At 42.1% G+C, this 16,156-nt stretch overlaps 1 protein-coding gene across 3 annotated transcripts in view; it reads right to left on the bottom strand.

The window, feature by feature from the left end:
• LOC309559298 (caM kinase-like vesicle-associated protein) overlaps window positions 1-16,156 on the bottom strand; it is a 147,346-nt gene that overhangs the window by 52,327 nt on the left and 78,863 nt on the right. Inside the window, exons 2-3 of one of the 3 annotated variants that reach the window (XM_082262525.1) lie at window positions 8,880-8,984; window positions 8,646-8,777 (exon numbers count right to left, since the gene is read on the bottom strand). In XM_082262525.1, coding sequence (XP_082118651.1) covers window positions 8,646-8,777; window positions 8,880-8,974 — 227 coding nt within the window. In that variant the 5' untranslated portion in view covers window positions 8,975-8,984. Of the gene's footprint in view, window positions 1-8,645; window positions 8,778-8,879; window positions 8,985-16,156 lie in introns of those variants that run through there. The other 2 variants (XM_082262526.1, XM_082262527.1) reach the window with 2 other exon arrangements.

Below are 16,156 nucleotides of genomic sequence, written 5' to 3'. Positions count from 1 at the left end.
GACAGTGACGATTCCAACATCTTGGTTTTGTGGTTTTTATTGTAGAAAAGGGGATGGGAGAAGGGAATGAGTGGGATACTCCTTTAGGCTTAACAAATTACACTTGGGACTTAATCCTAGAAAAATGCCCGTTGGTGCTTCCTTGACGCCAGCCAACGCTCACTAACACTGAGAACACACTGTAGCTTGATAGAAGTGCTGGATCAAAAAGTCCAGAAGACCCAAGACTGTGAATTGTAGAATTACTGACACTGCTGCACTGCAAAGACACTGAATACTCCCCTCTTGCCTTGCACTGGCTTGATGTAGTACACTGTAGATTTCTGTAAAGCTGCAACTCTCAACTGTCACACTCTGTCCAATTCAGGGCCCATATGCAGGTGCCCCCTTTAACCTTGAACTCTTCGGGGTTCACTGACTATGTACCCCCTCTGTAACTTCAGGGTCCTTAACCTAGGTACCCCCTTTCAGCTAGCTGGCACTGGATCCCAGAACCTCTTCCAGAGTGGACCCCTCTGACTCTAGGCAGACCCCCAGGGGCAATCCTCAGTACTCAGGACCTGTGTAGGCTTTCCTGGGACTGGACCCCTCTGACTCTCCGCAGGCTCTCGGCACACTGGATTCCCCTCAGCTCAGCTCAACACTCTCTGGATTCTCAGGCAACACCCCGAGATATCCTCTTCCTCAGACAGGAGGAAAAACAGCCGTACTCTCCCTCCTGGGACTCTGCTCTTGCCAAAGACATCCTGTCACGCACTTCCCCCAAACTTATGCCCACTCCCAGAATCCTTTGCAGCATAATCTGCCTTCTGGGGTAGTTACAAGCTGTGACGTGTCCCCTGATTGGGCTTCCCACACTGCCCTATGAGAAGCCTCTCCCAGGAGCCAGTGGGGATACTTCTCCCCTCAGTAGGCACATCTGGAAGCCCTGACGCCTTAGCCAAATAAATCACAGCCCTGCTGTTAGGCAGACAAGGCCCACTATACATTTACCTAGCACCTGCTATATACGGAAAGTATTCAGACCCCCTTAAATTTTTCACTCTTTGTTATATTGCAGCCATTTGCTAAAATCATTTAAGTTCATTCTTCTTCCTCATGAATGTACACATAGCACCCCATACTAACAGAAAAACACAGAATTGTTGACATTGTTGCAGATTTATTAAAAAATTAAAACTGAAATATCACATGGTCCTAAGTATTCAGACCCTTTGCTCAGTATTTAGTAGAAGCCCCCTTTTGATCGAATACAGCCAGGAGTCTTTTTGGGAAAGATGCAACAAGTCTTTCACACCTGGATTTGGGGATCCTCTGCCATTCCTCCTTGCAGATCCTCTCCAGTTCTGTCAGGTTGGATGGTAAACGTTGGTGGACAGCCATTTTTAGGTCTCTCCAGAGATGCTCAATTGGGTTTAAGTCAGGGCTCTGGCTGGGCCATTCAAGAACAGTCACGGAGTTGTTGTAAAGCCATTCCTTCGTTATTTTAGGTGTGTGCTTAGGGTCATTGTCTTGTTGGAAGGTAAACCTTCGGCCCAGTCTGAGGTCCAGAGCACTCTGGAGAAGGTTTTTGTCCAGGATATCCCTGTACTTGGCCGCATTCATCTTTCCCTCGATTGCAACCAGTCGTCCTGTCCCTGCAGCTGAAAAACAGCCCCACAGCATGATGCTGCCACCACCATGCTTCACTGTCGGGACTGTATTGGACAGGTGATGAGCAGTGCCTGGTTTTCTCCACACATACCGCTTAGAATTAAGGCCAAAAAGTTCTATTTTGGTCTCATCAGACCAGAGAATCTTATTTCTCACCATCTTGGAGTCCTTCAGGTGTTTTTTTAGCAAACTTAGAAAACTGCAGGCTTTCATGTGTCTTACACTGAGGAGAGGCTTCCTTCGGGCCACTCTGCCATAAAGCCCCGACTGGTGGAGGGCTGCAGTGATGGTTGACTTTCTACAACCTTCTCTCATCTCCTGACTGCATCTCTGGAGCTCAGCCACAGTGATCTTTGGGTTCTTCTTTACCTCTCTCACCAAGGCTCTTCTCCCCCGATAGCTCAGTTTGGCCGGACGGCCAGCTCTAGGAAGGCTTCTGGTCGTCCCAAACGTCTTCCATTTGAGGATTATGGAGGCCACTGTGCTCTTAGGAACCTTAAGTGCAGCAGAAATCTTTTTGTAACCTTGGCCAGATCTGTGCCTTGCCACAATTCTGTCTCTGAGCTCTTCAGGCAGTTCCTTTGACCTCATGATTCTCATTTGCTCTGACATGCATTGTGATCTGGAAGGTCTTATATAGACAGGTGTGTGGCTTTCCTAATCAAGTCCAATCAGTATAATCAAACACAGCTGGACTCAAATGAAGGTGTAGAACCATCTCAAGGATGATCAGAAGAAATGGAAAGCACCTGAGTTAAATATATGAGTGTCACAGCAAAGGGTCTGAATACTTAGGACCATGTGATATTTCAGTTTTTCTTTTTTAATAAATCTGCAACAATGTGAACAATTCTGTGTTTTTCTGTCAGTATGGGGTGCTATGTGTACATTCATGAGGAAGAAGAATGAACTTAAATGATTTTAGCAAATGGCTGCAATATAACAAAGAGTGAAAAATTTAAGGGGGTCTGAATACTTTCCATACCCACTGTATGTATATATATATATATATATATATATATATATATATATATATATATATATATATATATATATATAGCACCTTCCCCCTCTCTTCCATCCCAAAACATAAGGTGAAGATGTTCTGTAGTTCAGAGATGTGAAATGGCAGGGCTGATAACACTGCTTAAGAAAACACTGCAAAAAAAGGACAGGAAGTTATTAGCTCACAAGATCTCAGGCAGGCTAAGAAGAAATGTTTTAGACTTATTAGGCAGATAAAACAAAACCCTTTTATCTGTATATCTAACAGACCAAAAGGGAGTAAATAAGAGAAGCTCATTGATAGGGATTACATTCCCTTTAATGTGGTAATAAGATTTATTCAGCACCTTACCTGCATTTAACCACTTCTGCACCTGAAGGTTTTACCCCCTTAATGACCAGGCCATTTATTGCAATACAGCACGTCGTGTGAAGCTGTACCCAAATAAAATTGATGTGCTTTTTTTCCCACAAATAGCTCTTTCTTTTGGTACTATTTGATCAACTCCGCAGTTTTTTGGTTTTTTTTTGCGCTATAAACAAAAAAAGACTGACAATTCTGGAAAAAAAAAACAATATTTTTTACTTTAGGCTACGAAAAAAATGTAAAAAATCAAATTTTTTCATCATTTTAGGTCAATATGTATTCTGCCACATATTTTTAGAAAAAAAAAGTGTATATTGATTGGTTTGTGCAAAAGTTCTCGCGTCTACAAACTAGGGGATAAATTTATGGCATTTTTATTTATTTTCCTTTTTTTTTTTACTAGAAATGGCGACAATCAGCGATTTTTTTTTTTAGCAGGACTGCGACATTGTGGCGGACATATCGGGCAACTAACTGAAACTTTTGAGGGGACCAGTGACATTACTACAGTAATCAGTGCTAAAAATATACACTGATACTGTACTAATGACACTGGCAGGGAAGGGCTTCACACCAGGGGTGATCAAAGGGTTAATTGTGTCCCTGGGGGGTGCTTTCTAACTGTGTGGGGATGGACCCACTAGAACAGGAGTCTTCAAACTATGGCCCTCCTGTTGTTCAGGAACTATGATTCCCATCATGCCTGGTCATGTCTGTGAATGTCAGAGTTTTGCAATGCCTCATGGGATGTGTAGTTCCGCAACAGCTGGAGGGCCGTAGTTTGAAGACCCTTGCACTAGAAGAACACAGAAACCTGTGCTTCTGAATAGCAGGAACACAGGATCCCTGTGTTCATCTGTGACAGAACAGTGGCCTGCCATGTTTACATAGGCAGACAACCGTTCTGTCTCTATGGGGAGCGATCGTGGGTGGCCGGTGGACATCGCATCCGCTGGACTTGCTGATTGGCTCCCTCTCTGTCTATTGCTCGAAGTGACGTACAGGTACGTCATTTCACACAATAGAGCCGACCTGCCGCAGGAAAACTATGGCGGCTGATCGGCAAGTGGTTAATCAGCCAGTTACTGTGCTATTCATACACATTTAGTTAGAAAAGGATGATTGGGCAACCCTATTGGGCAAATGTCCAAAATGATATGCTTACCTCCTTGAAATCCTTCATACTGGAGAAATATGTTAAAAGTTCTTTCAGGAAAGCTAGTCGGCTTATTAGCCTTTTAAGAGAAGACTGAAGATTGAAATTTGCTTTTAGGAGGCAGTCATTGTGGGCTAAAAAATGGCCACAAGCGCTTTTACCGAAAAGGAAGCAGACTACAGACTACTGAATATTATGAAATATTCATGCACTTCTACCCACTGTCTCTTTGACTGATTAGCACTTTAAGACCATTAGGTATGGATACCTGGACCACATTGAGAAATGTACTAAAAATATACTTACAAGAATGCACACATCGCTGTGCAAACACCATCTTTGTGGTCAATACATTTTGTCTTTTGTTATATTTCATTTATATTTGGATGTTTTGGAATTACAACTATAGGATCAGAAACATGAGAAAGAAGCATTCTTGTGGCTCAGTCAGATTCTCTTTCATCCTCTATTACTGCACTAAAATGTTCTGGTTAGGATGTAAGTAACCTCCTGAGGATAGTAACCCCTGGCATGGAGTGGAGATGATAGATAATGCATGCTGTACTCAACAGCAAACAGGTTTTAGTTTATAGTGAGATCAGCATAATAAGCTGATAGGACATAGGCTATAGGGCTGTGATATCTGCTTTATAGCTTCCACAGCCTTGAGAACATTGGCCATTCATGCAGTTACAATCTGCTTCCCTCACATCAGTTTCTGCAGTGTGTTCTTACATCTGAATGTTTGGCAATGCCAAAAAGTGATGTACATGGCAACTGTTATTTCACTTCTGTAGCATCAAAGCCAACTTGAGGTAGAGATCCTGTAGTTCGTTTTAGGATGTTATACTACATAGCAGCACGCTAGGTACATTGGCTCAGTTTATTTCCAGAGTGCTCTATTATACAAACTCTTTGTTGTTGTTTAGTGGTTTTGTAGTGTCCGACTCTTCGTGACCTCATGAACCATAGCACACCATAGTTTTCTGTCCTCCACTGCCTCCCGGAGCTTGCTTAATTTCATGTTCATTGTTTCGATGATGCTATCTATCTATCTTGTTTTCAGTCATCCTCTTCTTTTTTTTCCTTCCATGTTTCCCAGCATCAGAGTCTTTTCCAATGAGTCCTCTCTTCGCATTAGGTGGCCAAAGTATTCGGGTTTCAGCTTCAGGATCTGTCCTTCCAGTGAATATTTAGGGTTGATTTCCTTTAGGATTAACTGGTTTGATCTTCTTGCCATCCAGGGACTTTCAAAGGTCTTCTCCAGCACCATAGTTCAAAAGCATCAATTCTTTGTTGAGTTCAGCCTTACTTATGGTCCAACTTTTACAGCCATAGGTTACTACTGGAAATACCATAGCTTTGACTATACGGCACTTTGTCAGTAGGGCGATGTCTGCTTTTTATAATGTTGTTTAGGTTATACAAATTCTTATCAGAGCTTAACATTTTTAAGTTAAGTCCTAGCCCCTTTCACCTCCATAATGACTCCAGAGGTCATCAACTTAATAGCCCAAAGGTAGGGCTAGATATGGGACAGACCTTATTAGTCCAGGCTCTGGTCAGAATTATCATATTAGGTCTCTTGGGACACCCTAAAAAAAAAACAAGATAGTGTGCTTATTTTACTTTGACGTCCTCTGCTGCATGCATACCCTGTCTAATGGGCATTGGATGCTGAGGGTTCTCCAAGTGAACACTGTGAGTAAAGAAAAGGTTAAAAAAAGTTCCAGTAGAACTGTAATCAGGATGTAGATGCATACATTTCTCTGCCCATAAATAGGCACTGTCATATTAATCCATCTCTGGACTGAGCGATAGTGACCATACAGAAATATTTGCATCCATTGTTTATAAAAAAAAATTGGGCAAAAACCTACATGATAAAAGCTAAATGATGTCCCCGATGATGTCACGTATTGTATGACGAAACATGTAGGACATAGTCTATGTCTGAACTAACCACGCCAATAGAGCTATTATACCAGTCGTTTTTATCCTGGAAACTACCATTTTATCCATTGCCTATTCACTATATTGCTGAAAGTGTTTAGTAACCTTTTTTCAAAATAAAATTGTTTTACGGTTTTAAACTATGTGGACCCCCTTTTTCTTCCTTATTTGTCACGTCTGAGGAACACCAGGGGTTTGTTTGGCCAGACATGTTACCTTCCTTTCCAGTCTAACCACTGAGGGATTCGATTTGAGTGCTGGATCATGATTTAAATGCTTGGCTAGACTCCTATAACGTGAAATATAGAGATCTGGCAAGCTCACATCTTGTTTATTATCACGGTGGAGGTGCACCAGGTGGATTATCATCTAAACAATCACATTTCTTTGGATATTACTTCAATAAACTTTCTTTTCTTTTCATCTGTCACTATGCACTTTAATGTTCAAGCACTATACGGATTCTTTTTTAATTATTTACTTTGAACTTCATTTATTTAGCGCTGCAATTTTTAGCAAGTATGTTTTTGCACAATTAGTTCTGATGTGATATTGCAAGCAGCTTTATTTCACTTAGGTTATTATCACCTGAGCAGTAATATTTTTTTACTTTTTATAAAAAAAAACTAAGATGGTAGCATTTTATTAAAGCTACCAGGCTTATTAGATCTATAACAGCTAAACTCACGGGACTTCAGAGCACAACACATTATAACGCCGTCTGGTTTTCAACTGACCATAATCCAATCTACTCAAGGGTTGACTTAGAAACACTGAGCCTGTTATTTTCTCAGCTTCAGCTTAGAGCTTATATTGCTGCTAAAACAGATAAAAAATGATGTGTTAGTCAATATTATCAACTTTCCAAGCAGAAGGGGTCTCCCTTGGGTACTTTAAAAGGTTAATCTGTAAAACAAAAGAAAATCATTTTCTGGAGATGGCTTTCGGGATAACTGGAGACAGATACTTCCATCAAACTCATCAAGAGGTTTTTACTAACAGTTACCATCCCTATTTCTGTTTCAACATGTTTATTGAAGGTTTCTGAGAAAATATACCAAGCCCACATTTAGGCCTATGCAGGGGCTAAGATAAACATTCACATGGGAAAACAGGCACTCGTAGGCATCAGAAATAATCAAAATATCAAGAACTTAGTCCAAAAGTAAGGAGGACCAGCAAAGAAGTCAGATTATATACCCCAATTATTGCGAGGCTGTCCTCCAAAGGGGCAACAATACCTCCAGAGATATATATAAACTAAAAATGTAAAAAGAAAAGGAAGAGTGGGAAAAAAGAAGTGAAAGGAGGAAGGCGAGGGAATGCCAAAGGGGAAGGACCTAAGGGAAACGGGAGTAATACGTACTCAAGATTGGCAAAGGCAACTCTTATAAATGACCATCTGTGCGTCAGTAGTGCTTGTACTAAGCCAGGGGGAAAAATCACTCGGAACTCCTGACCTCTATAGCTGGCCAGAGGCAGAGAGAGGAGGAAATAGCTGTTCCAAGGTCCCTAGACCTCTAGGAATTTGGAATGCGAATCCTTCAGAATACTGAACCAGCAAGGCAGACATATGGGTTTTCACACCCTGGAAGGTGACAGATGCGATTTTCCAGGTATGTGCAATGCTACCATCCCTATGTAAAAAGCACAGTGGCCAATCAGCATTTAGTTTCACTGCCTCATCATTGGACAGAACTGTCACTGAGTATAGTAAATGATCTGTCCTCAATTTTTTGCTCCGATGCTACCTGCTGGGATATTGTTCTTCACCTGCTGTGAGAAAACAGACCTTGAAAGATCCTCTGGAAAACTAGGAGTCAGTTCCAAAAAGTTGGTTGGGAGCCAACAACAATGTATATGGTGCTCTTAATGCCCCATCCCCAAAGCTGTCTTGCATAGAATCCTTGGCTCCAGTGTTCAATATTTATAGTTTCACTATTACAACTATAGGACAGGGTAGCTTAGGGGATGATTGGCTAGTAGGTGAAGGACATTTTTAAATCCACATGGCAACAAGGATTTTCCAGACTTGGGTTATCATATGTGAAGTGTTTGGTTAAAATGTTATACTTTTCTTCCCACAAAAGGGGAAACAATCTGCAATTAGATGAAAATGTCTGTTTAGTAATAAATATTAATGCTCCAAAGCCCTCATCAATCATCAATGATGACCCATACATCACAATTGACATCTCAGTTGTGTGTTACAGTATGTGGTTTGTGCAGATTTGTAACTACCACTTTGTGACTTTCTTGAAACGTGATGGTTACAAATCTTCAATTTTGTTTATATGAATCCAAATGCAAAAAAAAATTGGATTTCTTCTTTTTTACACCCTGCCACCATTTCCCAATTATAACTAAAATACCTGTAGGAGCGGCCTCTAGTGGCTGCAGCGCTGCCATCCTCCTTGCTGTTCTGCGGTGAGTTTCTTCCCTGAACCTCATCAGGACTCAGGGTCAGCTGCTAGGCTGCTACATAGGATTGCTATTTTGCTATGTACTTACATTTTCAGAATCATGATCTCATTCTTCGCCGCCCTCCTCACTTTTCGGCCATCTTTCTTCAGAAACTTTTTGCAGACGTAGAGACGATCTGTCTGCATCTCTCGGGCCAGGCAGATTTCACAGAATTCTTTCCTGCACAGTGTAAAAACATTATCGTGCTACACTTCACAGGCCCTTACAAAGTAAAGACAGCAAACCACACTTAATGACAACCGAAGGAAACACAATACTCACGCACAGAGAAGCTGACCAATCTCATATTTGTCTGTGATGTCGGAAAAACAGTTGTAGGTTTTCTCATTGCGGACACTGATGCATCCAAAAGGCATGGCAGCTGCACTGGAAAGAAATGAAGAAATCTGAGAGAGGAGGAGAGGGAACCTGGGGGAGAGAAGGTCTACTGGGTGACAGCGATATCGTTAGACAGTTAGTCAGGTTGAAAAAAGACACAAGTCCATCTAGCTCAACCAATAAAAAAATAATAAAAAAACACTACTGTACAATCCCATATACACAATCCTATACCCACAGCTGATCCATAGTAAGGCGAAAAATCCCAGCAAAGCATGATCCAACTTGTTACAGCAGGGAAAAAAATTCCTTCCTGATCCCCCCCCAGAGGTAATCGAATATTCCCTGGATCAACTTTACCTATAAATGTGAGTACTCAGTTATAATATGTACACCCAGGAAAGAATCCAGGCCTTTAAAGCAAGCTACCGAGCTGGCCAGAACCATCTCTGGAGGGAGTTTATTCCACATTTTCACAGCTCTTACGGTGACGAAGCCTTTCCGTATTTGGAGACGAAATCTGTTTTCCTCTAGACGTAAAGAGTGCCCCCTTGTCCTCTGTGATGACCTTAAAGTGAACAACTCAACAACAAGTTCACTATATGGCCCCCTTATATATTTATACATGTTCATAATTTCCCCCCTTAATCTCCTCTTCTAAAGAGAGAATAAATTCAGTTCCTCTAATCTTTTCTGAGGTCCTCCATGCCTCTTATTAGTTTAGTTGCCCTTCTCTGCACTTTCTCCAGTTCCCCGATATCCTTTTTGAGAACTGGTGCCCAAAACTGAACTGTATATTCCAGATGAGATCTTACTAATGATTTGTACAGGGGCAACTGCTACTGCGCCCATGATTCAAGGTGCCCAATGATGTTACAACTATTTATGCATCCCCTGTACACAATAAACAGCATTTTCCTTTCATTTTCTCTTCTGTTGTCTATCATTTAATCTTCCACTAAGTTTATTAGATTAGAAAAAGGTCACATTTTACAGGATTTTTATTAAAAAGAATATAGTACCTGAAGGGCTGAACAGGACAGTGTAAGCCGTATGATATAAATGGGGCAGTATAAATTTTGTATCTGTGTTTTTTTGTTAAGACATTGTTACTTTGGCAACGTGTGAAACAGGTAGAACGTATTTCAGTAGCATCTCGCCTCTAGGCACAACAGAAAGACAGAAAGCCGCCTCGTGTTCTGAAGCAATGCTCAATAAAAAAAGAGGCTTACTAGTGCTTGGGGAATTGTTTCCAAGCAAAGTTCAGGTTGGCATTTGATTGGTTGGGGGGGGGGGGGGCACTAGGACATTTGACCACAAGAAGGTTTTTCTCTTTTATGAAGCACATGAGTGGTCTGCGTTTTCTGATGAATTTTCCATAACATATTGAGGTCTGGTGTGGCATTTTTTTGTTTTTCTCTGTGGTGTGTAGACCACATGTCTTCTCCCTCCACCCTTCCCTCCTTCTACAGCTTGTCTCTGAACTGACACTCACTGTATGCACACCTGACAATTACTGTCCCACTACTTTGTGGAGTATGCCATAATACAAAGACAGAAACATTAAAGGCTGTGATCTGTGTAGAAGGACCGTTCAAAGGGGCCTAAAGCTGAACTCCAGTATAAGCAAATATTGTCTAAATGCAAGAGTCATGTGTATTCTTCCATGAACCGCAATGTGTTTGTTTTTTTCCCCAATTCTGTGCAGTAATACAGTGTGAAACTTTTGCTCTGTGCAGGAGCTTCCTGTAATTATGACCAGTGATTGTTGCTCTCTCCCCTTGTGCAGGGAGACTGGTCTTGTCACCACCCCCTCCTATAGTTTTCTAAAGGAAGGCTGCAGTAGGTGGGGCCTGCTTGGTTCCTCCCACAACACTGCAATGTACAGTACAGTAATGATGTCACTGCTACTTTTACATGGAAATCACTAGGTTTGCCAAAGAAATGTGGTGCACACAGTCTGTATTTATATTCTTTGTGGTTATTCAGTATTCAATATACACTATATTGTCAAAAGTATTGGGACACCTGCCTTTACACGCTGTAAGGGGTTGGCTCGGTAGCGGGTGTGGGTGACCCCTTGGGTGGGTTCGTTACACAGAGAGACAGCCGAGGAGTGGTTGAAAACAACGGTCTACGGTTTATTCTTCCAATTTGCTGGAAACAAGTGCAAGCATCAAAACAGCATAAATCAAACAAACATAAAATAAACTCTGGCCACTTTGGGCGTCTACCTTCACAACACAGGAACCTACCTATGGTGTCTGTCCCAACCTACTGCTGGGCCCACACTGCTGGTCATACAGCAGAAAACCAATAGTGTATTTGTTTTCTTTTCACACAGAAAAAGTCCACACCACCTCACCTTCAGAAGTCTCTCAGCTCACTGCTCTCCTTAACGCACAAAGCCTCAGGATGCAGCAATCAGTAGTCATCCTCTGGATAACTTATAGAGGCCTTAATTGCCTCATTCTGAATAACTGAAGCTTTCCAACGTCCTTAAACCTTTCTGGCTATCTCTGCAGCCGACACCTGATAGTAATTGGTGAATTGTGTAAACAAGGCAGAAATGTATCTCCCGTCTGTGACAACACCCACAGATTTACCTGACTTCCTGTCACAACGCACATGAACTTTAATGGCATCCCAGTCTTAGCCCATAGGGTTCAATATTAAAACCATATTCTAGTAAGATTCGGTCAAGTGTTAAAGCAGAACGTCAGGCATAAAAACTTTCATTTAAATACTCTATATTGTTGAAAGTATTGGGACGCTTGCCTTTACACGCACATGAACTTTAATGGCATCCCAGTCTTAGTCCGTAGGGTTCAATGTTAAGTTGGCCCACCCTTTGCAGCTATGACAGCTTTAACTCTTCTGGGAAGGCCGTCCACAAGGTTTAGGAGTGTATCTATGGGAATGTTTGACCATTCTTCCAGAAGCGCATTTGTGAGGTTAGGCACTGATGTTGGATGAGAAGGTCTGGTTCCCAAAGGTATTCTATCAGGTTGAGGTCAGGACTCTGTGCTGACCAGTCAAGTTCCTCCACCCCAAACTCGCTCATTCATGTCTTTATGGACCTTGCTTTGTGCACTGGTCCAAATTATTTGGTGGAGGGGAGATAATGGTGTGGTGTTTTTCAGGGTTTGGGCTTGGCCTCTTAGTTCCAGTGAAGGGAACTCTTAAGGCGTCAGCATATCAAGACATTTTGGACAATTTCATGCTCCTAACTTAGTGGGAACAGTTTGGGGATGGTTCCTGCCTGTTCCAACATGACTGCGCACCAGTGCACAAAGCAAGGTCCATAAAGACATGAATGAGCGAGTTTGGGGTGGAGGAACTTGACTGGCCTGCACAGAGTCCTGACCTTAACCAAAAAGAACACCTTTGGGATGATTTGGCACAGAGACTGCAAGCCAGGCCTTCTCGTCCCAACATCAATACCTGACCTAACAAATGCGCTTCTGGAAGAATAGTCAAACATTTCCATAGACACATTCCTAAACCTTGTGGACAGCCTTCCCAGAAGAGTTGAAGCTGTTATAGCTGCAAAGGGTGGGCCAACTCAATATTGAACCCTACGGACTAAGACTGGGATGCCATTAAAGTTCATGTGCGTGTAAAGGCAGGTGTCCCAATACTTTCAACAATATAGAGTATTTAAATGAAAGTGTTATGCCTGGAGTTCTGCTCTAACACTTGACTGAATCTTACTAGAATATGGTTTTAAAACTGTACGTAGGCTTTAAAAAAAAAAAAGTGATGCTTTTCTTTATGCTCCTCAATGACCCTTTGGACATGCCTGTGCTGTCTTTTGACATCAGTAGTAAATACCAACCAGGATACACAAAGCAGATTTTCAGATGTCTGATGCAATATTGTTATGTCATCTCAGATATTATGGCATGACAAATTGCTCATGCTGCTCTTGCCCTGGGGTTTGCGATGGATGTTGTGCTGGGAGTATACGTATCTGCTGAGCAGGAAGAGTGAGCAGCAGTTGTCATGATATTTACTGCAGCTTTAGATCTGGAGCTGAAACCAAAAGCTTGATGTGGCACAGTATGAGCAAGTGTGGAACAGATGGTACTATGTACAGCTCAGTGCACACAGCCTGTTTCATCTAGCCACTGCACAAACACACACACAGCTTGTACTATACAGTCAGTGCACAAACACACAGACTCTTCTATACAGCTGATACACACATTCACTAAAGCGTCATGTCCTCCTGAAAATGCTAGTCTCCTGGCAGTCTCTGGCTTTTAAGTGACCCTCCCCCCAAAAAAATATTAAGGCAACTCCTTTCTACTTGTAAAAGAAGACTGTAAATACTCACCTTTCCTAGTTTTGGCATTACCAGAGTTTCCCATCCCCAAAATTCTTTGTGGAAACTGACACTTCAAGGTGTGTCAAAGTCTTGGGTCCCCAACAGCTCTCACTGGTTTCTCCGGCTGACCTCCAGAGGGCACAGTAGGACGGTAGTGACGAGAAGGTCCGGGGGAACCAGCTGAGGAGGAACTAAGGAGATAGAGTCTCCTGGAAGTGTCTATTTCTGTGCAGACTTTGCAGGACAAGAGCTTGTGAAAGGTAAAAAGTTTGGCAACGTGAGTAGCTGAGTATATATCGGGGTTCGTTTACTAAAGGCCAATAGACTATGAACTTTGCAAAGTGCACTCTGCAAGTTGCAGTTGCTCCAGAGCTTAGTAAATAAGCAGAAGCTCTGCTGACTTCCATCATCCAATCATGCGCAAGCAAAAATGTTTTTTTTTTTTTTTTTTATTTCCCTTGCACGTGATTGGGTATTCTTTGCAAAGTGAAGCCTTACCTAATTTACTAAGCTTTGGAGCAACTGCACTTTGCAAAATGCACAGTCTATTTGCCTTTAGTAAATCAACCCATTGGAGTCTTCTTTTACAAGTAGAAGGGGTCAACCTAATATTTTTTGTGACAGGACCCCTTTCATACTTTGACTCACTGGCCAGAACAAGTATGCAGTAGAATGGCTTGAAGAAAAGCTCCTGATCGGTACTCTTCATCTGGGTCTATATCTCATAAAGTGGATCAGCATGACAACCAGGCAATTTTCAGGCATTTTCTGAAGGAAATGTCAGCAGTCGTATCGTCCATGTTAAGAGTTTCCCTTGAAAAAAAAATAAACAACAAAAGAAATTTGTCAGATGATTCCTGACTTTTGTCTAAAAATGCTAGTTGCCTGGCTGTTGTGTTGACTCACTACCTTCCGAATGTTCTGTATTATTGAGCTGGAACAGGTATGTAGATCTGGACTTCAGACTAACTGCATACTTGTTCTGGGTCCGTATTTAGAAAGTCATAGATGAATTACTAGTTTATGGCTTTCCTTTCCTCCCACAGTGACAGCGCTGGGGAAAGGAAATGCTGATAACCAGCATTTGGGTACTTGTGATGAGCTGTGATTGGCTGACAGCTGATCACTTGGTAAAGTGCCCCTGTGATTGGCCCTTTAACTCGATCTGTGATCAGCTGTATCCTTCAGATCATAGAGCTCGCCCTGAGGGCCCGGGGGGTGGGGGGCAGCTATAGTGCAGTCGGCAAGTGGTAATAATTGGATAACACAGAAAAACAGAATTCTTTCAATAGCATATTTAACAGATCAAAAAAGAACAAATCAGAGAAGTTCATTGGTATGGTTTACATATACTTTAAGGACACGCATGCTAAGTAGCGCGTGTAAGTGTAATACTTCAAGTATTTAGTACTTCTCTCATCTCACTTCCCCTGACAATGCCTTCATTTGCTTTTCCCTCCGGATGTACAGCGCCACCTTTGTTCAGGCAACATTCAGAGTCACCATCAAATTCCTGGACTGAAATGTGGCTTAGAGATGACACCCAATGTATCTCTGTGATTGTCAAGTTGCCATTACCAACAAGATTGCTAGTGTGACACTGGTTTTGATGCTGATACTTTGATATGTTAGGATTTCGGTATGTGAGAGACAGCAAGGAGGCAGTTCCTGTCTCTGCAAGAAGTACAGCACATTGTGTTTCCACTTCATATGACCCGGAGTATAGTGAATGACACAAATTAAATGTATCTGAATGATCACATGGAGATACCCCAGACTATAGAAAGTAACAAATATACAATTTCCAGTCTAAATGATGATATTCATGATGACAGCATACTCGTTCAAGAACATCAGCATTGTAATCATATTACAAACAGTAGTTAATATTGACAATACAATAAAAGATTACTTGAAAAATCTGCCTGTCTGCTGGCCATCTTTCCACTTCCAACTTCCTGGATTCCCAGCATGCTTTGCAGCTTCTCCTCTGCTGTTTACTTTCTATTTCTAGGAAGGACTACATGTCCCATGGTACCTTGCTGCCTGCAAGTAGTGATTCCTGTACTGACTCTGCCTCCTGAAGCTGCTCCTCTCAGCACCTCTTGTAGATCAGAAGACAGGCTCTGTAAAACGTGTTTGCAAAATAAGTTTACAAACGTCGAGATTTTTCAGATTAATAGAAGTAGGATAGTTATAATTGAGATTCAATGTGAGAATTGACTAGAATGATTTTACATTTTGACCACAGATACGCTTTGAAAAGATTAAGTGTTTATACCTCTTGGCAGCGAGCGCACGCAAATATGTGGCCTCTTGGCGGCCGGACCTTGGCGCCGAGCGGGTGCATATTTGCATGCATTACCCCAATGCAGTGCTTAAGGTGGTTGTATACCCATCTGTAATGTTTTTATTGTAGCAGGATTTCCAGGCATTGGGCCTGATGATGATCTGCCATTGTTACCGGAAACGCCAGCAGCCCCTTTAAGCTGAATACCCAAGTCTGAGATTGGAGTCAAAGACCAGTCCAGCATCTTTGGTTTGTTTTGTGTATTTGATAATGGGGATAGGAGAAGGGAATGAGTGGGATACTCCTCTGGCTCAACTAGGTACAACTGGGACACTTTGCAGAAAAATGCCTTTCAGCGCTGTCTTGACGCCAGCTGGATGCCGACCAACGATTGCTGGCTCTTGAAAAACACTGACTTGCTGAACTGTACTTGAACTTGACTTCTGATACTATAGTTAGCTCAAAAGTCCCAAACACTGCTCCCTCCAGTCCTTGCTGTAGTCTCTGTATACTGCTTCTTCTGCTGCAACTCTCAACACTGCACACTGCATGTTGTACACTTTAACACTTCAGGGCCCAGCCGCTGGCTCCCCCTCTGTA

The sequence above is a fragment of the Pelophylax lessonae genome (genome assembly GCF_965119305.1).
Source record: "Pelophylax lessonae genome assembly, chromosome: 7".
Taxonomy (NCBI): domain Eukaryota; kingdom Metazoa; phylum Chordata; class Amphibia; order Anura; family Ranidae; genus Pelophylax; species Pelophylax lessonae.
The sequence above is the reverse complement of the archived record's forward strand: the minus strand, read 5'-3'. Positions and strand labels throughout refer to the sequence as shown.